Source organism: Rhipicephalus microplus, unplaced genomic scaffold (genome assembly GCF_043290135.1).
Source record: "Rhipicephalus microplus isolate Deutch F79 unplaced genomic scaffold, USDA_Rmic scaffold_18, whole genome shotgun sequence".
NCBI lineage: Eukaryota > Metazoa > Arthropoda > Arachnida > Ixodida > Ixodidae > Rhipicephalus > Rhipicephalus microplus.
This window is the reverse complement of record NW_027464591.1, coordinates 11,452,613-11,476,461: the sequence shown is the minus strand read 5'-3', so window position 1 is coordinate 11,476,461 and position 23,849 is coordinate 11,452,613. Positions and strand designations below refer to the sequence as shown.

The window sequence follows — 23,849 nt, the reverse complement described above, 5'->3', positions numbered from 1 at the left end:
GTCGACAAATCTCGTTTTTATTTTGCGTAAAAGCAATGTGCAAGCTGCAATCCTTATCACTGTGACTTTCTGCAATAGTGCCTGTGGCGCAGGACAAATATTCTAATTCGAGATGCATATGCTTTCGAGTCCTCTTCAACACATGCCATCGCATCCACATAACTTTTTTGTTAGCCAGTTTAATGGCAAGCAATTTTCTACCCATCAGCTGTAGCCGGTAAGTCCGATGGGAGAGCATGCGGACCACAGTGAAACCAACATGGCCTTGTTGATCGAGAATAATGCTGTAACCGAAAACATATCTTTATCATAAATCATAAAAGTGCTTCCGAAAGCCTCAACAGTAACCCGGAAGCTCTAAATTTTAAGGTTCTTTGCAGCAACTGAAGCTGGATTTCCCAAAACAATCCAATTGTGTGACATAACTCTACAGAGAAGACCCTAGTCACCAATACATTACAGGTTAGTACTAATTATGTCGTTACCTTTCTCCTCGGCTGAGTTTGGAAATTACTTGTGTGAGGAACGAGAGAGAGACATTGATGCGGGAGCTTTCTCGAAAACGTTCTCCTACACTGTCCCCACACTGCTCCGATCGTTCCGAGCCTGCCAGGTCCACCAGGTTCTGCGCAAAAAGAGCAAACGGATTCCGGGTTATATGAGCCACTCAAGCAATGCAAATGGCTGCCTCGATCAGCGCATCTGCCAAGGCCAAAATTAATATAGCGTCTCTGGAGATGATGAAAGAGAGAAAGGCAAGAATTCTATAAGGTTTCCATATAAATCACATCAAGTTTCCATTTAGTTTACTAAAGATAGACAAACAATAAATTTGAAGTTCAACGTGAATATAGATTTGGTTGAATAATTTCAAATCGAATTGTTTGAACAGTATAATTCAGTTTTTTGTTAAGAAGGGAGCATCCTTGTTATGACCCAACTAACTTGCACTTGAACCAGGCATGTGTGCACATCACTTTTCGTTTGAAGGGAAGTGGAAGCAACTTTGAACAATAGCAAGACTTGAATAGCAGTATGATGCAAGTCGTAACTGGTACAATATGTTCTGTTAAAAATTAGTATACTTTGTGCACATAAACCCTTACAACGCTCCTTCAGACTTTAGGCATAACTGAGTTGAAGGTAATATGCCCATTTAACCTTCTTTAACCTTCAAATTTTGCTTACCAGCAGTGAAATCTTTGCCTGGTCGGCTGGTTTATTGCTGCACTGCAGTGAAACCACCTTTACAAAAAGTTGAATGTGAGGTTATAGTATATACACATATTCGTTTACTTCGAATACTGCAAATATTCGCAGCGGCCAAATATTCGCCCATCCCTAAAGTTTACCATAAGCTATGCATTTTGTGCAAATACATTAACCCTCCTGGTGTTTGTAACCACTATCTGCGAAATAAGAAAAAACAGAATGACTAGAAAATACCAAAATCAAATCGAATGCAACCCTGGACCATCTGTATGACAGCCCGGCACAGTCGAATCTTGATAATTCGAACTCGAAGGGGCCCAAAAATTTTGTTCGAATTAAAAGAAGTTCGAATTAATGAAAGCTAAATAAACGGAGGGCGCTCCATGCAGTGGGGCATGAGCGTTGAGCTATCAAACGAGGGGGAAGTTTGATAGCTCAACAAATCACAGGACATCCGTTATTCATTGAAGTAATTGGTGATGCGCATCTGCACACGTTTGCTTTGCAGCGAGTCAATTTTGCACGCAGCTTGCAAAGCATTTCTTCTTCGGCTTCAGCATTCTCCTGGTTGATTGATTGATTTGTGGGGTTTAACGTCCCAAAACCACCATATGATTATGAGAGACGCCGTAGTGGAGGGCTCCGGAAATTTTGACCACCTGGGGTTCTTTAACGTGCGCCCAAATCTGAGCACACGGGCCTACAACATTTCCGCCTCCATCGGAAATGCAGCCGCCGCAGCCGGGAATCGAACCCGCGACCTGCGGGTCAGCAGCCGAGTACCTTAGCCACTATACCACCGCGGCGGGGCCAGCATTTTCCTGGTAAGAGAAGTTGCACGCGAAGTCCAAGCGCTGCGGGCAACTTCTAAACACTTTCTAAACACTTCGGACACTTTCTAAAGACGATGACAACAACGACTGCTGCGTGCAGGAGCCTCCCGCTCTCCGCTACCCAGCCGCAGCATCATGGCCAGCACGTGACAAGAAAAGAGGAGCGTCTCCACACAGAGAGAAGCAGATCGGTATTTGAGAGAAAACCAACACTTCACGGCAGCTTTTTTTTTTTGCCCTCTTCTTGAAAGAAGGGTTACGTGGCAGGGAAGGAAAAGGGGGAAGCGTGGCACCGGTGTGTGAGAGACACCCCCTGAAGGCGCAGCGCCATGCTCCCGCAAGGGGCAAGGGCTGCAGAAGATAGTGCCTTTTTTCTTTCTTTCAACCACACATTTATTCAACCCAGCGACGGCTTTTTTTTTTTTCTCTCTCTTCGCACGCGGCGTTGGAAGGAGGAGGGTCTTTACATGGCAGGGACGGAAAAGGGAGAAGCGCGACTTGGGCGCGCCGCAGATCGGTATTTGGAAGAGAGCAAACATTCCACCGCAGCCTTTTTTTTGCTTTTCATCTCCTTCGCCAGCAGGATTGAGGTGTCGCAAGTGCCGCCGCGGGATTGGGCGGGGGACTGAGAGCCTTTTGGGAGCGCGGTATGTTCGAATGAACCGTCGGAAGTGCTTGGGCGTTCAAATTACCTGGCGTTTTCGCTCATTGGAATACACATAGCTTTGACGGGACCTCATCGTGAGATCGAATTAAACGGAAGTTCGAATTAAGTGTGTTTGAAATAATGAGATTCGACTATTTTATCACAGAGCCACCCTTGTGTTTGAAACACCGTTACAAACTGATCCTATGCAGACTTCCTGTTCGTCAACAGGTTAAAATGTGTAATAAAGCATTCACAAAGAGTAAAATAATACGCTGGCAACACACAATGCGAATTTCGTAAGGAGTGGGTCGTTGAATGCTTCCAACCTATTTCAAAAGGTTCAGAGGTAATTCTTCATTGTCATCAGCCACAGTATCAACAAAGTGTGCACAATGTCTAGCAGATGTGTAGCAGGTACCTCACTTCTCCAAAAAATGACAAATGTTAATAGAACAGTGCACACTTCCCGACTCCACAATAATTGAGATGATTGGTAATGTAGGTACCATGCAAGTGTACTTGTAGTAGTTTCTACAAGAGTAGGCCAGTGTGAATATTCTAATAGTTCGAAATATGTGAATGAATAATGAAGTATTTGATTTCGCTTTGAACCAAATTTAAGTTATTGAAAATTTCGAATAATTCGAATCGAACAAATGCATGCATATTAGTCCGCACGTGACAGCCTGTGGAGGTGGTTTCGCTGCAGTAGAGAGGTGCTAAGCCGTGAAAGCACCCACTCAAAAGAAATCCACACTGCCGTGAAGCCCCACTTCAAGGTTAAATGAGGACATTAGCCTCACATCAATTCATTTTTGTAAGTTTGAAAGCTTGTTATACCGACTTATATGTTCAAAGTATAAGAAATTTTGTTTTACAAGCTATCACTTGTATTCTGCCAAAAATCTAATTCTGCTACTATTCAGTTGTTCGTGCTTTCTTTGATGCCAAGAATGGCATTTGCACAGGCCTTGTATCAATTTCTGAAAAAAATATTGTGCATGTCAGTTAGGTCATGACAAGTATGCCCATTTTTCTTTATAGTATGCGATATATAAACTATTTGAGTTCGATTCAAAATAATTTGACCAAAATCGCCATTCGTTTCGAACCTAAATTTCACTATTTCACAAGCCTATACAAGAGAGTTTTAAAAATGTTCAAGAAAAGCCAGTCTTCGAGCTTTCGCTGTGCCTGTGCAGCACGTACCGCACAGGCCTGCAAATTTGTTACTTTTTTTGAAAGGATGAAGAAGGCTCACCAATTGGCCCACTGAGACGGCACCATCTGATCCATCCCTGAGACTGCTTTCGATCACCTGCATTCAAACAAGAAAAAACTGTACTTGGAAAAAAGTTGGAAACCAAGACTCAGGTACACACACATTGAAACCCTTTAAATGCTTTTCTATTCGTTACATTCCCCGACACTTCTACCTTGAAACACAAGTCCCACTTACAACCTGCCTCAGGCAACCGTTACCACATGTTACTAATTCCTGGATCATGTCTTACTTTCCAGTGGTCCCCGAGAAAATGGACTGACATGTGTAGTTCTCATCCTGAAGATCGGGATTCCCTGTCAAACTCTTCGGGGTCTTATCATTGCTCAGTGGAGGTTATGTGCGGGTGTATGGAAACTTCCTCCAATGTTTGAGTGTTCTGCGCAGGTTATGAGAATGCATATGAATGAGTCCATTCTGCAATTTCGACTAGCTTTACTGATAATGCTGGAATGAACAATGACAAATGTACAAAAAGTTGATGCGTGTCACAAGAAATCGGTACCAGCCAATGACCCTGGCAAGCGACATTTTTCTTGGCACCGATCCACTCATCAACGAGTTCAATCATTTGATCGACGGTGAAGAGAAAAATGTGCTCTTCACTGTCAGAATACGCGACAGTACTGATATGGGTCTACTTTTTCAGTCAATTGATAAGTGGGGTTCAACGACCCAAAACCACCATGACATTATGAGAGACACCGTAGCGGAGAGCTCCAGAAGTTTCGAACATCTGGGGTTCTTCGACATGCATCCAAATCTGAGCTCCAGGCCTACAGCGTTTTCGCCTCCATCGAAAATGCAGCCGCAGCAGCAAGGATTCGATCCCACGACCTGCGGGTCAGCATCCAAGAACCTTAGCCACTAGACCACCACGGCAGGACTACTTCTTCAGTGGCTCACCTTTTTTGAAAACGAGACTTTCTGGTAGAATGGCAAATTATTTGTTCTGTTCACCCTTGTGTGTCTTCTTGCAATTTCAGATCAGTTTTTAGCAAGTTACTTGACAATTATTTCGGTCACATAAAGCAACAATTAATAACAACAACAATAACAACAACAAAAAAGGTTTGGTGGGGGTCACCTGTTGCAAAGCGAGGCTACAAAGATGTCCGTGTGAATTTCTCAAAAACGAGTGCATCCTAGTTGGTGAAAAAAAATTGACGAGTCTTCCCAAAGTTAATCATGATGAGTGGGTACAGCTCTGGGAATCTTAAGAGCGAGTAACAGCATGTTACTCCTGTATTGCCCCATATTATGTAACAAGTGACAATGTCGCATGATGAGTCGCCAGCAAAGCTGGTGCTAAGGCCCATAATGTCTACTTTGAAGTCGCCGACTAGTATAAAGAGTTTCTTCTTGTAGGTGCTTTATGTTTTGTCACATTTATGATTGTTCTTCATCCACTGTAAACATCTTTTGTTTTAAATTCCCATTAGCTGGTATGTGCCACAAGCAATTTACAGTTTATATCCATCCATGAACGGCATGAATAGATATTGGGAATTTCTGCGCGAGTGCACGTTGAAGTTGCCGACTAGTATCGTATTTAATCGCGTAATCCTCGCGCTCGCAAAATTCTCGTACCCCCCTGCATTGCCCAACAAAAATACTATATATGTATATTTTTTTTCCGCGACTAATTATCGCACTCCTGAAAATTGCAGCCATAGAGTCGTCTGCTCCTTCCGACCACTAATAATGATAGTGCACGACAACCTGGCACCATTTCTTAAGCTTTAGAACAACTATCAATGCAGAAAGCCCCAAGCCAAGCTAAGCCAACATGGCCTGTGCACGTTGCAGCGTGTAAGTGTACGTTGTGTTAGTTCTGTGGTTACGCTGTTGTTAAGCTATGGGGTGATACAGAAGCTACATGGCTGCTTTCGAATTGAGAATGATTGATCGTGCACTAAACGACAACAGGGCCGCTGGCAGGCACTTTAGACTCGGCGGGTTTTGTGTTCCCTACTGGCGACAGCAGCATGAGCAGCTGAAAGCCACACGACGCGCTTGGACTTTCGTGAACTTTTTTTTCATCCGAAGGTAACTACAGACGATTCCATGTAAGATGGTCATCAGCCCAAGGTTAACGCCGTACGCTAACCTTTTATGGGCTCCCGTTGAGTGACTAAGGCTCATGCTACGCCCGCAAGCTTTGCGTACGATATTCTGAAACTACTAATTGCTTGCAGCTTTTGTGTCTCAAATAAACCTTGCCTTGAGTTGAACCTGTGTTGTTATTGTTAAAGGGACACTAAAGTCAAACAAGAATTCTTGTCACAGTGAAAGCTCAATGTATGACAACATCCAAAACGACAATATTATAAACGGCAGCGCCATACTTACTGAGAAATTAAGGTAAATGCATAAGAATACATGCGCCACAGTAGGACATTTTCAATATGTTCCCGATGACGTCAAACAAACTGCCTACAATTAATCAATTGTAATCGATCTAGCCGCACTAAATAGAAAACCTTCCGTGCATCAAGAGGTGCAATAAAATGCTGCTTGTTCATTTCTGTTTGATCCATAGAAAAAAGAACCGTTGGACGTTACATGGGGAATGGCGCGAGCAGTTTAAAAATTCAATTTTTGCGTGGTTAAGCTGGACAGGTCGTGCCATCTAGAGGCACCCAGTTGCACCAAAACACGTCTGCTATTTATGTGTCAATGGCAGGAAATTATTCAATGGCTGTTGTTGCTGCTGTGGTTTCCGTTGCTTGCGTTCTGCTGCTTTTCATCAGCGTTTCGTTAGCTTTTCATTAATAAAATCAGATCTCAGACTACTTTATTTGCAGCTTAGAAGAAAAATTTCTCGTCTATGCCTTTTCCAAAAAACTCTAAACTTGAACAATTCAATTAAACAGGAGCTCATATTACAACCGTCATAAATATCGTCACGTCTTGATCATGAGAATAAAGTTTTCACTCCTCTCTGTCGCACTAATGTTTTTTCCGTCTCCTTTCTGCCAAAAACCAGCGGCGAGCAAAACCGCCTTCCTTTCTCTATCTCCTGCATTGAAAACGCATCATTCAAAGCTGCACTGACAGATTATGCTATGTGCCTTAAATAACTTTTTTTTTTGTTAAACATGTATTCTCGCTGACTTGTATTTTTATGTTCTATTTTTACTGCATTTTTTTGTTGTATTGCCCAAACCCTTTGTAACGCTTTTATGTGACCTGAGGGTAATCGAAATGAATAATCGAAATAAATCAAAATAAATAAATACCAGTGTTGGCGGCCGCGCAGTAAAGCCGGGCAATGTTGTTCATGGCAACAGGGACATGACATGGTCCACTTCTTGAGGCGGGTAACTTGAAGTGCGCTTTCCCGATGCGGACCGTTAAAACGTGATTTTATTTTAAAACAAGACTTTCCTTGGCACAAAAGTGACACCATGTGATTTCTGGCCTGCTATTTCAACAATCAACGTCGACTTAATAGTTGCCTTTAGTGTCCCTTTAAGGTAAGTCTCGATAAGTACTTCTCAAAGCTTAGCTTCTTAAATTTAGTTGCTAGCATGAGAATCCAGATTTACAGCCACTTCATTTTTTCTTGTTTTTTTTTCCACTTCACAAATTTCCCTTGCGTAATTCCTGCACTCCCGAACTTTTCATCGGTTTCCCGCTAAAAAAAAGAAGTGCGAGAATAATGCAAATAAATACGGTATATAATAAGTTTGTGCTTCTAGACATTTTACATTGTTCTGTCAAAATTATGATTGGTGTTAGTCTGCTCTTCAATTTTTTTTTTGTGACACACATCAACGGCGAATCCCCCCCCCCAAGACTGACGTGGATCAGACCTAAGGTGCCTCGCCCCTAAAATTCATCCTGGTCTGCGAGTTTAACATGAGTGAACGTCTATCTGGGGCGGTGGATCCTCCAATTGCTAACCGGGAGGCTAAGAACAGGCAACAGCAGGGCAAACTAGTTGACAAATAAAGAACATGGACGCAGAATATGGCAAATCAAATCTGCGTTATACGAGTGTGGTGGGAGGATTTTTACTAGGAATCAGCGTAGAGTTCCTTGTAGCCTTGTGCTACAGCAGGTGGATGCCATTTCTCCTTTTCCTGTTGATCCTTTATCGAAATGAGAGGATTCTACAAATTGAATTGCCAAAACAAGCAAGCTACCAGTTTATGTGCAATGGCAATAGTAGCTTAGAAGTGTGGCGGTCCGGGCTAGTTGGTACAGTGGGAGAACAGAATGATGACAAAGGGGCAAGAAGAAGAGCGCTCGTCGTCTTGTCCCTTTGTCGTCGTTCTGTTCTTTCGCTATAACAATCTGATTTGATTGATATGTGGGGTTTAACGTCCCAAAACCACTATATGATTATGAGAGATGCCGTAGTGGAGGGCTCCGGAAATTTCGACCACCTGGGGTTCTTTAACGTGCACCCAAATCTGAGCACATGGGCCTACAACATTTCCACCTCCATCGGAAATGCAGCCGCCGCAGCCGGGATTCGAACCCGCGACCTACGGGTCAGCAGCCGAGTACCTTAGCCACTAGACCACCGCGGCGGGGCGCTATAACAATCTGCATGAGTAGATAAAGTATATGTAAATCTTTAAATAAATTGATGGAACAATAATGAAATGAGAGTACAAGCACATGTTACTACAGATGTTTAACCTCTTTCACAGGGGTAAAAAAAACGAGTACACAAGTGCGGCGGACTTGTGATAATTACCTACGAGCTGCCATAACAATAGTCTATTGCAGGTGTTTATTGAGACGACATGCACTGCTATTACAGTGGGAACCAACATGCAATTTCAAAATCCTTACTCGTCACAGATACAAAGTTAGCACACTGGTTACCATTTCAGGAGGTAAACTCACCATCCTAAATATCGCGTGCGACCGGGAACTTCGCTGGTTTGCTTCGGTGCTGGCCACGTGGCGGAGACCTGGGAAAGTTCAATGGGAGAATTTGAGGCGAACGCTTCGTCCTTTTCGTGCAAACTGGAAACTACACCAAAAAAGCTACCACAGATACAGTACAAACATTATAGCAGTAGAACACATATTATCCTCAATGCCACTAGAGCCTCACGCGTACTGGGCATGCGAAATGCATGAGAAAAGACTTACTTTCGCCGCCATTCATCACGGACATGATCTCTTCTTTAGAGCTAACTGCAACCTCTGTCAAGTCGGATATAACAGCTTGGCCATCCTACGAACAGAGAAAGCACTAAAATGTAAAACAAGCTCGAATAAAGTTGCACAGATGCGCTCGGGGCCATTGAATTTGTGCTTGTAGGTAAAACCATTACTGTTAGAGGAACCACAACACAGTCGCCAACCAAACTGCGATATCAAGTGAAATATAGAAGTAGAAGTTCTTTTGAGCCTGAACATCAGTGAGAAATGAAAAGTAAAAAAAAATATTTCAGAGCCTGAGGAGTTACCGGCTAGAAACTCCGTCTACTGCCGGCATCTACCGTTTGGCCATGGCATGTGTGAAATTTTCTTCATGCAGTGTAGTAGTCATCTACCCATGTTTGAGCTGCTACAAGTACCGTAGTTCAATTTTCGATGTCTGGCTGCAGAGCGCTGAAATAACTTTGTTGTGCGCTTAGCGGACCTTGAAACGAAATTGTGGGCCGTAATGCAGATGCTTGCACCGAAAGCAACATGTTACACCACTGCTCGTGAGTGTGCCAGTATTGTCAGACTCTTGAGACACGTTTGTGTCTATATATTTTAAATTAAGCACTTAACCAAATGCACTGAAATTTCGCCAGCAAGTTTGTGAACACCCAAGGAACTAAGATTAACACGCATAACACAGTATATTCGAGAAAATTGGGTGTTATGGCCAATAGATTACCAAAGCTATCAACAACAGTAGTAATGGCAATAGCACTTTATAGTGACTCTTTTACAAATATGCATTTCATATGCTTTTGTTCTCAGAGGCCTTGTTGAGGAAAACAAAAAAGCCGACATTTTTGTTGCAATAGACATTATGCACCAGCAATAAAGCAGAATGTAATAAGTCCTTGCTGTTATCATTACTCTGTGCACCTAGATTAAGTTGCTTTACAAGAAGTCACTACCAGCATTGTAGCTTCCATAGATATTGCTGGTTAAAACATTGCCCCTATAAATGGCAAGACATTCTATAATGTTCATTTCATTTTGAACTGTGACCACTCACCAAATTTTCCCTAATCTGGAGATTTTTTTTCCCGTAGTCTTTGTCCAGAAGATCCAGGACGTTTTCATTGTAGATTTCAATGTACGAGATTCGTACCAAGTACTCCCGTTCTGGCATCTGTGAACAGAAAATGCACATTCTGGTTACCAAACACTTTCAACAATAGCGTCATTGTATTAGTATTTACAAGACCATTTGCTCTATCAGAGCCATGGCAGTGTAATTGCTTGTACAGATGGGCTGGATCTAGCTAAACCTCCTAACATCACAAATGATATACAGAACAACGCCAGGCACTGGCTGTAAACTAAGCACATTTATAAAAAATTTCAGCACCCCTAAACAAGTTCTACTCGATTCATGCAACCGCCTTCCCCATTTCTTAAGGACACTTCGGCCCTTTGCTTGGTAAAAAACAGCGTGCATTTGCGCATCTCAATCGTACCGAATTGTTTATGCAGATTAAATAAAGGTTGTAGAATGATTGAAAACAAGCATGTGTACCAGAAGATTGACAAAGGTAACAAGAAAAACCGGCTTGACAGAGCAGACATACCACGATTCATTACCACAAATATTAACTGGCTAAATAGAAAGCAAATAACTGTCTGAATATGATGTATTAACAGTTAAATAAAAACAAAAAATGTATTGCTCACTATATTAGTAAAATATTTCAAAAATGGAAGCAATGAGAAGCCTATAGCCACTGAACATCATGACAGGCGAATGATTTTCACGACAGCCCTGCGCATATACCTCACTTAAAATTTTGCATGAAAGCTCTTTCATATTAATGGTATTTGAAATTAAGCTTTTGGCGCAGTCTTAAAGTTTTGCTGTGAACTTGAGAGTCAGCGTTCATCGAATGGCCAAGCAACAAAAGCTCATTTTGAGAGACTCACATTTTGAATGATGTCGAAAATAGCATCAATGGTTAAGGGGATAAGTCCAGGCTGGCTGCTGCTTCCCATCATAGTGTGAGTCTTGCCAGAGGCCGTCTGACCAAACGCAAAGATGGTCCCTGAAAAAGCAATGAGCGAGTGCAAGTTTTAACACATGCATTCAGATGCAGAAGCACATCTGCTGGTACATCGACAACTTCCCAATATCCCAGAGATATCTCAGGGACCGTATAAAAAGTATCGTGAGCAAATTTTTTTTCCCGGCATGATTTTAGGTCACAGCATGCTCGTACTAAGCATGTGCTGTGGTGGAAGATGAGACTTCCAAGACGCGCCAAGCACCAGCCGGCTGCTGCAAGCATTCATACAGGCTAGGGGGCGTTTTAACAGGGTTAAGCTAGCCATAATCTGTGCACCCTATCAAAATGTATCATCATAATCAACAGGCATGTGCCATGAATATTGGGTAAGTGCCAGTGCTCAACACTGGTTCACTAAAAATGAGGAAGGCAGCTGTTAGCCCAAACATTGCATTTTGGCTGTAAGTGAACAGTCATGATGAACAACATCATGATAACTTCCTAACACTCCTACAGTTGCCACTTCGCACCAGCAGACTACATATTTACTATTCCCAAAACTAATATCCTCTTTCAAAGGACACCACCATGAAACACAAGGTGCTGTCAAGGCAGCTTATACACATGCCCTCAAAGTAGTACAGACGCGAAATAAATATTTTCGGCTTGTTGCTCTACATAAAAACACTGGTGATGAGAACTCTCAATACAGTGTTGGGAATGCATTGCACATATTTTTAACACCGCAGCCTTGGAGGGGAACTCCAGTGCATTTTCTACCATACTGACATAATGCTGTTTTCAAATACCGTAGTATTGAAAGTCCTGCAACAGCTGGGGTGGTTAATTTTGCCCAGGCAATATTCAATAATTTTATTTAAGTAACGAACGAGTCAAAACAGAAACCCAAACAGGGAGCTGCTCCGTCCTTCATGGTGGATATTGGATGACATCACGAAATTCGCTACACCCTGTCACAGCTGGCCAAGGTGTAAACATTGCTAACATGCCTTTTCTGATGCGTGAAAGGCAAGTTTGCAATATCAGCCGATGCGGAATCAAGCTGTGCCAGCTCGTCTGAACTTACCAGTGACAAGTTCAGCGATAATTGCAGCTACCATCTGAGTGTGGAAGCATCTGACTTAAATATTATAAAACTCGATGTCAAGGATACCTAATACTCTGTATGCCACTGACAAAACTGAACAGTGCTTGTGTCGTCGCCGCCTCAGAGAAGAAAGCACGTGCTGCATCAGTCTGCCGGCAAAGGCAGGGTTTCTGAAATAGAGTAGGCACTTACATCACATCCAAAGGGTGACCGGCATTTACACGTTAGAGTCCAGAATCTAATAATAAATTTAAAATTTGTTTTCTAAAAAACTGAATGACTAAGGGTTTCTATAATTTGGCACATATCGCCACGGTACCGACGAGAACACATGTTCAAAGTTTTACTGAAATTGGTGAATATAAAAAACACCCCAGAGTTCCTCTCGAGGCACTTTCGGTATCAAGAAGGTAGCTTGTAGTAATGTGTCAACACAAGTCTGGCACCATGGAAGGCTGCAACTTGCGAAAAAGCACTAGCACCAGCTCAGTCATTTGTGGTCGGTTGTGCCTGGTTCACATTAAAAACCATAAGAAAAATGTGGTCCAGTGAGTTCGACGGTGATTTTTGCCATTTTGGCTACATGCAGGGCTCAGACTTCGAAAACCCAGTGGACTGTGTTGGCTCAACGTGATAATGTACATTGCAGTGGGAATGGCTTACGGATGCTGGGTGATAAACTAAAATGAGAGCAAAATATCTTACTCATGTCAGGTTCTAGTGTGTTCTTGTGCATGGAGCGTGGATAGTGAATATCACAAAACCAAAGAATGTAAATTTTGGGGCACATCAAAATCATGTTGGTACTTATTTAGGAACGCAATTTGCCTCCAAGTCGTGAAAAATATGCTGGCAGAGGTGTATCAACGCTGAGGGCGTCCACTATGACGACTTTTGAGGCACTGTCAGGGGGTGGAAACTTCGTATATTTCCCATGTATTTGCTCTCGACAGCGCCGCATTTACCACTGGCGGTTGCCGGGCATCCAACTAGAGATAAATCACGAACAGAAAGTTCCTTTCATGACGTCACTGGTAAGATCCTCAAATAGAGGGAAAGGATGAAATATTGAGAGGAGGAGCGTTGTCGCGGAAGCCCTCCTTTCCCGCTTCGATGCAAGCGAAATACGCTCGTGCCTTCTTTCAGGTCCACGGGCTGCTTGGGAGATGCAGCTATTCGTAAAATTTTGTTTACCTTCTTTTGCTCAACTTTTTCGTTCCTGTTTTCTGAAGAGGTGAAAGTTAAGCTGATTGATTTCCCAGTAAGACGAAACTCGATCGGCTCAAATAAAATGAACTCTTTGTTGCACACTTTGTATAAAAAAAACATACACGTAGTGTGAAAGTGTCAATCTATAAAGACAGCTTTAACTTACAACTGATATATGGACATAATGAGCAAACGTTGAATCCAGAATATCTAAATTAATGCGAAAATTAACAATTGAGAGTAGGACACTTCATATTAGACTTAATCATGTTTGCTGTGACGGCGCGCATAGTTTTCTTACAGAACTTGAGTACAAAACGAGATTGAAGTTCAGAGTCAAGAAGAGGCTTGAAGCGATCACAAGTTTTTTGAGAAAGAATGCCGCTGGAAACAGTGTTTCGGCAAATTGACTTGTCCTCGCCAGGGCAACAGTATTGCCTTGAGGAAGAGAAGTTTCTTTTTCAAAACATTGGCTCCATCGACGTAATCTCTAATAATGTTTAGAAGAATTTAGCCCAAAATGTCTATTTGAGTGACACTATTAGAGTAAAGACTCGCAAAATTTCAAACCGCTGCTACAAGAGTGTCATGAGCAGGAAGCAGCCTATAGTTACTTGACATCATTTGAACTACATGCTAAAAGTAAAAGAAACGAACAATGAAGCCGAGCCAACTCGAATTCGAGTCTTTCAATAAAGGCACTTTACAAACAGGAGCTTGGTTGTCGTCTTCACCAATTAGTGAAGCAACATTGCAATTCCGTCAGTTCAGTCAGGCTTGCAGAGAATTGGATTTAATCGTATGTACTCGTGCAAAATCAATACCTACTTAACTAGTGGACCCAAATTCTTGTGCTCACCCGTTGCCTTTAGGAAACGCTGAAAAACCTTTGCGGAACTCGAAATCCCCAGGTCAGCACACCGCAGAGCCGCGGAAAACATGTGTTGCCCAATTAAGCCATCTTCGACGTATGCATGGTTGACTTGTTCAGTGTAGCCCACTGCGGCTTTCGTTATCTGCCCGCCACAACTTGCTGTTTATATCCACTTTATCTTTGCTGTAGTTGACAAGTCAACCAAGCGTGATAACTGAGCGCGATCCAACTGCTAGTATCACTGAGCGAGGAGGAGCGGAGGCAAGCGCTATGAACGCCAGTCAATCACTTCTCGCGCGCCAGTCAATCACTTCTCGCTTCAATCACTTCCCAGGCTTCGTAGTGCGAGAAGTGATTGACAAAGCTTTTGTAGCGCTTGCATTTTGTGAATTTTAAATCAGGCGATCGCCTGATTTAAAATTCACAAAATAAGGAATAAGAAAAAACCCATAACCAAAAGAGAAGTTTTTCACAAGGGTATCGAATTTTTTTTTATTTGCAAAAACTTATGAAAGCCAATAAATGCGAACATTCACATCAACCTCACTCCGTTCAACCGGATGTTAGGATGACCGACAACCACTACGAGCCTGCATTTTCCTTGAAACCGAAACTAGCGCCCAGTTTCTGGGGCCTGGCACTGTAGCAATAACTTCATGAAAGTATTTTTCCAACGATTTTTCGAGTACCTCTTACACAAACCCTGTATACAGCGAGATGAGCCAGCAAGTCATGTTGGAAAGCTTGAAATTTAGTTTCAAAAGTTATGCAAGGCGTAGTTTGTACGTTGGTACCACACTTTTACATTTCGATAGCACAAACCTATACTGAACATTAAAAAAAACTACTTTTCACCGATGTAAGTGCAATGTAATTGATGCCGCCCATCTTCCACCCCTAATCCTTCCATGACTTCTCTTCAAAAAGCGCTGCCTATGAGAAAATAAACATGCCACAGGAAAGGCCCTCCTGGTTCACACTACGCATTGTGGGTCTCACCATTGAAGCCAAGCATGACGGACTCCACAATTGGATGGCAGTACTGTTGGTAGACCTGAAGATTGGTGCTGCTGGAGTCAAAAATATGGTCTGTTGATTGGCAGGGGGGAAAAACATAAAAGTAGCAAATCAACTCAAGCTATGACAAAATTTCTTTTCCAGGTATGAACACTAATGCACACTGACCAAATTTTCTAAATGCTCATTTTAATTTCATTCCAACAGACTTCGAGAGATGAGTAGACTAAAAGCAAACTTGCTCTCCCGGAAAGGGCTATGCTATGGCTTAAAGATTAGTCAACGCAAACTTTTGAATGAATCAAGCATACTATTACTATGCTGTGACACAAGCAGAGCAACCTCTGCACTGGCAAAGACAAGTATTTTTGCTCAAACACTGGCTCCAGCAAACATCCCGGCGCAACGACTTTTTATCACGTTAAGCTTCCATCTTGTTTTCACTTGAAACAAGTATGTGCAGAAACAAGTGCAACTTGTGAACAAAAAAATGCCCCTACACAAATAAAACATGCAGGCCTGCACAAGTTTCTGTACTAAAGCTGTAACAAAAAAGAGAAAAAAAAAGAGAAAAACCAACCGAATGTGTGAAACGTGTTGATTTTTCCAGACTCCATATATATTGTATTGTCCCGTGTCTTCCAGATGGGCTTCTCGCCATTCTTGATCTCCCTGGAAGAGAAAAAGTTTATGGGCAAGACAAGCAAGTGCATTATGAAAGTGTAAGACTTTAGAATAATGATCCCGCAGTTTTATTCAATGTATTCACATCTTGTCTGCCCGATTTGACCATACACAGTAGTCCAGATTTGGGAGATTGAACTACGCTTGCCTCTTTTTTGCTTGAGGCATTTATCATATGGTTCATGTATGATTGGCTATCAAACCTTTGAAGTTCTACGCTATTAGAGAAGAAACAGAGCAATTTTGTAATTTGATTTCGCTGTACAGTCGAAGGTTAAAAACTATAACACTCCGCTTTTTTTTTATGTTGCATTATTTTTGCGTAGCGACTATTTTTGCAAGTACACGTTCGCGCGAAATTTCACATCTATTTTTTATGTTGAAGTTCTTGCTCTGTTGCATCTCATTTTTACTCCTTTAACCATGAGCACCACGTGATAATACATATGAGGTCTGTTAGAAAATTATTCGACCTTTGGTGAAAGAAAAAAAAAAAAAACGCCATGATTGGAGCGTTGAAAACCTAATCTCCCTCAAAGCAGTCCCCTTGGGACTCCACACACTTCTCCCAGTGGTGCTGCCAATGTTGGAAGCATTCTGAGAAGGCCTCTTTCAGAATGGAGTTTAGCTCAGCTGTCATTGCAGCCATAATGTAATTCCTTGTCTGAAATCATTCTCCTTTAAATGTACTCTTGAATTTGGCAAACAGTCAGAAGTCGCAGGGAGCCATATCAGTAGAGTAAGGAGCCTGTTGAACTACAGTAGTGGATTTCTGCCAAAATAGTGTGAGCCAAGTGTGAGGAACGTGCAGGAGCATTGTCGTCATGGATGCACGAATTTTTTGTTAGCCAATACCTCAGGTCTCTTGTGCCACACAGCATCAAGTAAGAAATGAAGGATATCCCTGCAGTAAGTACTCTTTGGTGATTGTTTGACCCTGGGGTGCATAATCACGGTGTACCACCCCACGGGAGCCAAAGGAAGCACTCAGCATCACTTTAACATTGCTGAACATTTGGCGGGCTTTCTTTGGTCTTGACGTGGAACGCTTCATTGGGACGACTAGGATTTGGTTCCCGAATCGTACCCATACACCCAAGTGATAATGGTGTTTATGAAATTAGGATCACTGTGAAATCCAGCGTGCCCTGTGAGACAGACACGAAGTTGCTTTTGCTCCACCATGAGCAGTTCTGGCACAAATTTCACCCACCTTTTCTGCAATTTCCCGGATAGTCGCACAATGGTCTCGCATCACCACAGTGTTCACTTCAGCAATGACCCGGCCATTTTGCCATGTAGATGGTGAACTGAAGCGTGGCTCGCTTTCCACCGTCGTGCAGTCATCATTAACCCAGTAATAGCACTCCTTAATCTGTGTGCGGCTCATTGAGTCGTCACCAAAAGCTGTCTTGATGGTCCCTATGATTCCCAATTGGCTCTAGCCCAGTTTCTAGCAAAACTTGATGCAGTAGCGCTGCTCCAGTCACTTCGTCATTTTTCTTGCAATTAACCGACGAGAGCACTGCACACTACCTCACTCAAACGCTGCATCTCAGCGACTGATGCTATTGGCAGGCGGAAAAAAATTTCCCGCATGAGCTCGAAGGTTCAGAGTCAGCTGATGCAAGCTTCAAATCCATCAGGTCCTCGCAAAAAAATAAGGTCGGATACTTTTCTAACAGACCTCGTACGAAATACAGTGTGCGTTTCATGAATTTTATAAACACAACCTCAGCCAGCTGGTGTACGTGCACCATGCCTCAAGCACTCCTGTGGCAGAAACTAGTTCATCGCGGCAATGTCATGTTTTATGTGTGCACTACAGCTGCATCCCTTCTCTCATTGCATGCGATGCACGTGCTGTATTACAACACGTGCACCAGATGTATGGAGATGGTCGCACAAATGCGCTACTGCAGAAGAAGCACGTGTCACTGCACGTGCTTCTGTGCAAATACGAGCACGACGCTGAAGACGAGGGGATCTTGAACAACAATACCAATTGAACGAAAACAGGCGCAGCAAACTGAAGACGTAAATACGTGCACAACGTGCGAGTCACACAGAGACGAAGCGTGTTGCTGAGAGTCTCAGTACCAACTAACTTTATTGTTCGTTCAACTTGGCAGACTTGGGGACCGGTTCCCCTTTCCTCTCCACGCCTTTGTTGGCGGTGCGGACGGAGGGAAAGGAATGTCGGTCTGCGACATGCTGGTAGTGCCATCAGCTGTGCTGTGATGCACTTATTGAGTTTACCACACGTCTTGGTTAGCTAGTTTAAACAACCTAGTTTAATGAGAGGCATATGTACTGTTTATTTTGGCTCATATCTTACATTAGCGCAGCAAGACTATTGCCCTCTTTTTTTTACAAGAACACTAAACTGTATACAACTATTACTGCAAGTTCTTCAAATGGCTTAGGATAAACTACACAGTTAGCAATAACATGAACACAATGATCAGTTGGCGAACTGCTACGACAGTCCTGTCATGAAGTGGCCTCATGGACTTGCACAAGTACAATTCCCAAAAAGCACTGATAAGATCACGCAGCTTTAGCCATTGCAAAATGAGCTATCACAAGTATTCTTTAAGAACAATATTGCAATGTGCACCCAAACACAACGGCTTTTGTTTTCATCAGGAGCTTCAACACGCATCTTCCTGAAAGTATCCAATCAATGTTTCTGTATGTACAAAGTCTACAAACAGTGCCCGAAATGGTTCAGCAGTTTCACTGCAGCTAGAGTGAATCATTTGTAGCATAACTTATGCTCCAACAGTGACAATAGGACAGCCTTTTTTCAAGCCATGCTTTTTCTATTCAACTTTGTCTCTGAGCAGAACAAGCGCCACATTTCACACATGCGGAACAAGCTCCACAGTTCACAATAGTGTGGCGGCACATGGTATATCACACATGCCACACTTCACATTTGTCCGGTTGATCTCTGCCACGACTCCCCCCCCCCCCCCCCTTAGCCGACAAGCCAGTTAGATCAGTTGAATGAGTGACATCACAAAACCAAGCTGCTCCCGAAATGCAGGGACGGTTTCCCGATTTTGTGTGGGTGTTCTTTAGCGGCAAACTATGCTTTCAACGCAACACATGTTAGCAGTTCACAAGCAACGACAAAGTCCAGTGGTCGTTCAGAGTCAATAGGGCTTTTGTGACCTTATGCAAGCCACAACGCACATGCTAAGGTTCCTGAATCTTGTGCTCCCAGAGTGGTCTCATCCAAGCGGCGCAGTCTAGCTTTCCGAGCACATGGCTGAATTTCGAATTACGGCCATTCTGTGGCTCAGACGCCAGCAACAGTTACGAGAGAGGGTGCACATACGCCAGCAGCCCCAATTTCTAAGCATTTACTATCATAAGCCAGGGTTTCAAGCAGAATTTTTTTAAGAGGGAGGGCACTTTCCTCATCTAAAGTGGGGACCAGGCTGGCAAATGGTCATTTTTGCGCTAAGTATAAATGACGAAAAAAAAAAAAATTCGAGGGTCACGGGCCTGGAGTCCCACCCACTGGCTATGACACTGTGACCTCAGCCGAACGTTGATATGTGGAGTTTAACGTCCCAAAACCACCATATGATTATGAGAGACGCCGAAGTTGAGGGCTCCGGAAATTTTGACCACCTGGAGTTCTTGAACGTGCACCCAAATCTAAACAAACAGGCCTACAGCATTTCCGCCTCCATCGGAAATGCAGCCGACATTCGATCCCACTACCTAAGCCGAACATGACTGCCAAACGTCGACCACGTCAATTAATTTACTGTGCCTCCGTCAAAGTCGTAGTTACCAACTTTTTACCTGCAGATGCGGCTATCGTGCCGACATGGCTAGGTTCGCTTACAACCCGGTGCCGTGGTTGACAGTTATGCTGCGAAGTCGATGCAGTTCCAGCGTTCATTATTTACGTAGCACGTCATGCAATTTTCAAGTAGCACAATGGGAGTGACAGACGCAACGACGGCTCGTACAGCAAGCAGTGAACAATTTGTCGAAACCTTAGCGTGAGCACGGCGGCAAGGTTCGCTAAGTACCAACTCACCTCTCAATCGGCGGCCTGACCCTCACTGCCACCTTGATGTTCGACATCGTATTGGCACTTCAGTTCCCGGCGGTGGAGTCAATAAAAGACCACGCACTAAGGAAAACGGCCTTTCCAGGTTAGGACATCCGAACGAAAAGCAGCAACACCGTTCAAATGTGCACAACCTCCGACCAGAGCGACCAGCTCTGACCGTTTGAAAGAGGGCAGCAAATGACGTCACAGCAGCTCCGAAGAAAGCAACACATTTTACGTTTATTCATCTACGTAATAAACAAATAAACTATTAAACATTTTTAGTTTACCATAAAAAAAATTTTTAGTGTCTTATAGGTAATAACTTGAATGTTAACATTTTTTTATATTTATGCCAACGCCTCCTCTAAACAATGCCTGGGGAATGGCTCGCGCTCCCAGCGGAGTTGGCCTGCTTTCAGTTTTGAGCAAGTGCCGCGCAGTAGCGCTCGCGACCGAGACAAGGAAAAACAGGTATCCAAGCCTGCAGAGGTAAAACGGGGGCTTAGGCAGGGGTGCCCCCTGTCACCCTTATTATTCATGATGTACCTACAAGGATTAGAGGCAAAATTAGAGGAAAGTGGACTGGGCTTCAACCTCTCTTTAGTCAAACAAGGAAAACTTATTGATCAGGCACTACCAGCATTGATGTACGCAGATGATATAGTGCTAATGGCCAACAACAAGGAAGATTCGCAGAGATTGATGGACATCTGCGGTAATGAGGGAGATAGGTTAGATTTTAGATTCAGTAAGGAAAAATCAGCGGTCATGATTTTCAATGACAACGAAGATAGTGAGCTTAGAATACAGGAGGTCACGCTAGAGATAACAGATAAATACAAATATCTGGGCGTATGGATAAGCAATGGGACCGAGTATCTGAGGGAACACGAAATATACGTGACGACTAAAGGAAACAGGAATGCAGCAGTCATGAAAAATAGGGCACTGTGGAATTACAATAGGTATGATGTTGTGAGAGGAATATGGAAAGGGGTCATGGTTCCTGGGCTGACGTTCGGCAATGCGGTCTTGTGCATGAGATCAGAAGTTCAAGCAAGATTAGAAATTAAGCAACGTGGAATAGGTAGGCTGGCTTTAGGAGCTCACGGGAATACACCAAATCAGGGAGTACAAGGTGATATGGGATGGACATCATTTGAGGGCAGGGAAGCTAGCAGCAAGATAAAATTTGAGAAACGATCGAGAGAAATGGGGGAGGCTAGGAAGGTTTTCAGCTACTTGTACATAAAGAATGTCGATACAAAATGGAGGAAGCGAACCAGGAAGTTGACTGGTAAATACTTAGAAAACAGCAGGTGGCCAAACCAAAAAGAACTATCGGTTAAGAAGAAAGTGAAGGAAACGGAGACTGACATGTGGAGAATGGGCATGATTAAGAAGTCTGCACTAGAGATCTATCGAACTTTTAAGCAGGAAATTGCCAAGGAAAGGATCTATGATAATACTCGGGGTAGTTCTCTACTGTTTGAGGCCAGGACGGGAGTACTGCGAACCAAGACATATCGGGCCAAATACGAAGGGGTAGACACAGTATGCAGTGCGTGTGGAGAGGAAGAAGAAACTGCCGAACACTTGATAATGTTCTGTAAAGGGCTTCACCCTATAGTTCAGGATGATGGCGCAGAGTTTTTCAAAGCTCTGGGGTTTAGGGACCGGGAGGGCAAAATAAACTTTAAGCGGGTAGACTTAACCAGAAGGAGGTTATCTGATTGGTGGCTAAAGTCAAGACATGAGTGAAAATTAAACTCTTCACTGCAAAGTACGAATCCTCAAACTCACTTTTTAAGGAAAAAAAATAAATATAGTTTTTGGTTCATTAGGTATTACGGCTTGGTGGCGCTAGCCACCACCCGATCTAAAGGGTACAGCCATATGCATCCATCCATCCATCCAGGACGAATCAAGTGGTACAACGGCTTCATTTTCACAACCAGTGTGGGAAAGGGCTGAGAAAAGGGTTCCTAGTAGTACATCAACAGGCCCAGATGGCATTCCAATTATGCTGATAAAGACATTAGGTCCGAAGTCTAAGCAGGCTTTGAGAGAGGCAGTGAGCAAAATAATAATCGATGGTGAAGTTCCCGATGGATGGAAACTTAGCAGGATGAGCATGATCTATAAAGGAAAGGGGGACAAAGCTGACATAAACAACTACCGTCCTATAACAGTGACATCAGTGGTCTACAGGCTGGCGATGCCGATTATAAAGGAAAGACTGCAGGCATGGATAGAGGACGAGGGGGTGCTGGGGGAACTGCAGAATGGGTTTCGGAAACACAGGAGGTTGGAAGACAATCTGTTCTCACTGACACAGTGCACCGAAATAGCAGAAAAGGAACACAGGCCCCTGTGGCTAGCATTTTTGGATATCAAGGGAGCGTACGATAGCGTGGTTCAAGAGGAATTGTGGGGAATACTGGACACACTAGGCGTGGAACATGTAGTCACTAATCTTTTAAAGGATATCTCTAAAGGTAACAAGGTAGTTATAAAGTGGGAAAAACAGGTATCCAAGCCTGCAGAGGTAAAACGGGGGCTTAGGCAGGGGTGTCCCCTGTCACCCTTATTGTTCATGATGTACCTACAAGGATTAGAGGCCAAATTAGAGGGAAGTGGACTGGGCTTCAACCTCTCTTTAGTCAAACAAGGAAAACTCATTGATCAGGCACTACCAGCATTAATGTACGCAGATGATATAGTGCTAATGGCCAACAACAAGGAATATTTGCAGAGATTGATGGACATCTGCGGTAATGAGGGAGGTAGGTTAGATTTTACATTCAGTGAGGAAAAATCAGCAGTCATGATTTTCAATGACAATGAAGGTAGTGAGCTTAGAATAAAGGAGGTCACGCTAGAGATAACAGATGAATAAAAATATCTGGGCTTATGGATAAGCAATGAGACCGAGTACCTGAGGGAACACGAAATATACGTGACGACTAAAGGTAACAGGAATGCAGCAGTGATGAAAAATAAGGCACTGTGGAATTACAATAGGTATGATGTTGTGAGAGGAATATGGAAAGGGGTCATGGTTCCTGGTCTGACATTTGGCAATGCGGTCTTGTGCATGAGATCAGAAGTTCAAGCAAAATTAGAAATTAAGCAACGTGTAATAGGTAGGCTTGCTTTAGGAGCTCACGGGAATACACCAAATCAGGGAGTACAAGGTGATATGGGATGGACATCATTTGAGGGCAGGAAAGCTAGCAGCAAGATAAAATTTGAGAAGCGATTGAGAGAAATGGGGGAGGAGCGTTGGGCTAGGAAGGTTTTCAGCTACTTGTACATGAAGAATGTCGATATAAAATGGAGGAAGCGAACCAGGAAATTGACTGGTAAATACTTAGAAAACAGCAGTGGCCAAACCAAAAAGAACTATCGGTTAAAAAGAAAGTGAAGGAAACGGAGACTGACATGTGGAGAATGGGCATGATTAAGAAGTCCGCACTAGAGATCTATCGAACTTTTAAGCAGAAAATTGCCAAGGAAAGGATCTATGATAATACTCGGGGTAGTTCTCGACTGTTTGAGGCCAGGACGGGAGTACTGCGAACCAAGACTTATCGGGCCAAATACGAAGAGGTAGACACAGTATGCAGTGCGTGTGGAGAGGAAGAAGAAACTGCCGAACACTTGATAATGTTCTGTAAAGGGCTGCCCCCTATAGTTCAGGATGATGGCGCAGAGTTTTTCAAAGC

General features: G+C 43.2%; 1 protein-coding gene across 1 annotated transcript in view; it reads right to left on the bottom strand.

The window, feature by feature from the left end:
• The window catches only part of LOC119178608 (uncharacterized), a 97,635-nt gene extending 77,335 nt beyond the window's left edge, over positions 1-20,300 (bottom strand). Inside the window, exons 1-9 of the mRNA XM_075883552.1 lie at positions 20,104-20,300; positions 15,937-16,028; positions 15,339-15,428; positions 11,069-11,187; positions 10,164-10,280; positions 9,092-9,176; positions 8,840-8,907; positions 3,956-4,012; positions 486-625 (exon numbers count right to left, since the gene is read on the bottom strand). Of these exons, the coding sequence (XP_075739667.1) occupies positions 486-625; positions 3,956-4,012; positions 8,840-8,907; positions 9,092-9,176; positions 10,164-10,280; positions 11,069-11,187; positions 15,339-15,428; positions 15,937-16,028; positions 20,104-20,150 (815 nt within the window). The 5' untranslated portion in view covers positions 20,151-20,300. The remainder of the gene's footprint in view (positions 1-485; positions 626-3,955; positions 4,013-8,839; positions 8,908-9,091; positions 9,177-10,163; positions 10,281-11,068; positions 11,188-15,338; positions 15,429-15,936; positions 16,029-20,103) is intronic.
• Between the last annotated feature and the right edge of the window lie 3,549 nt (positions 20,301-23,849).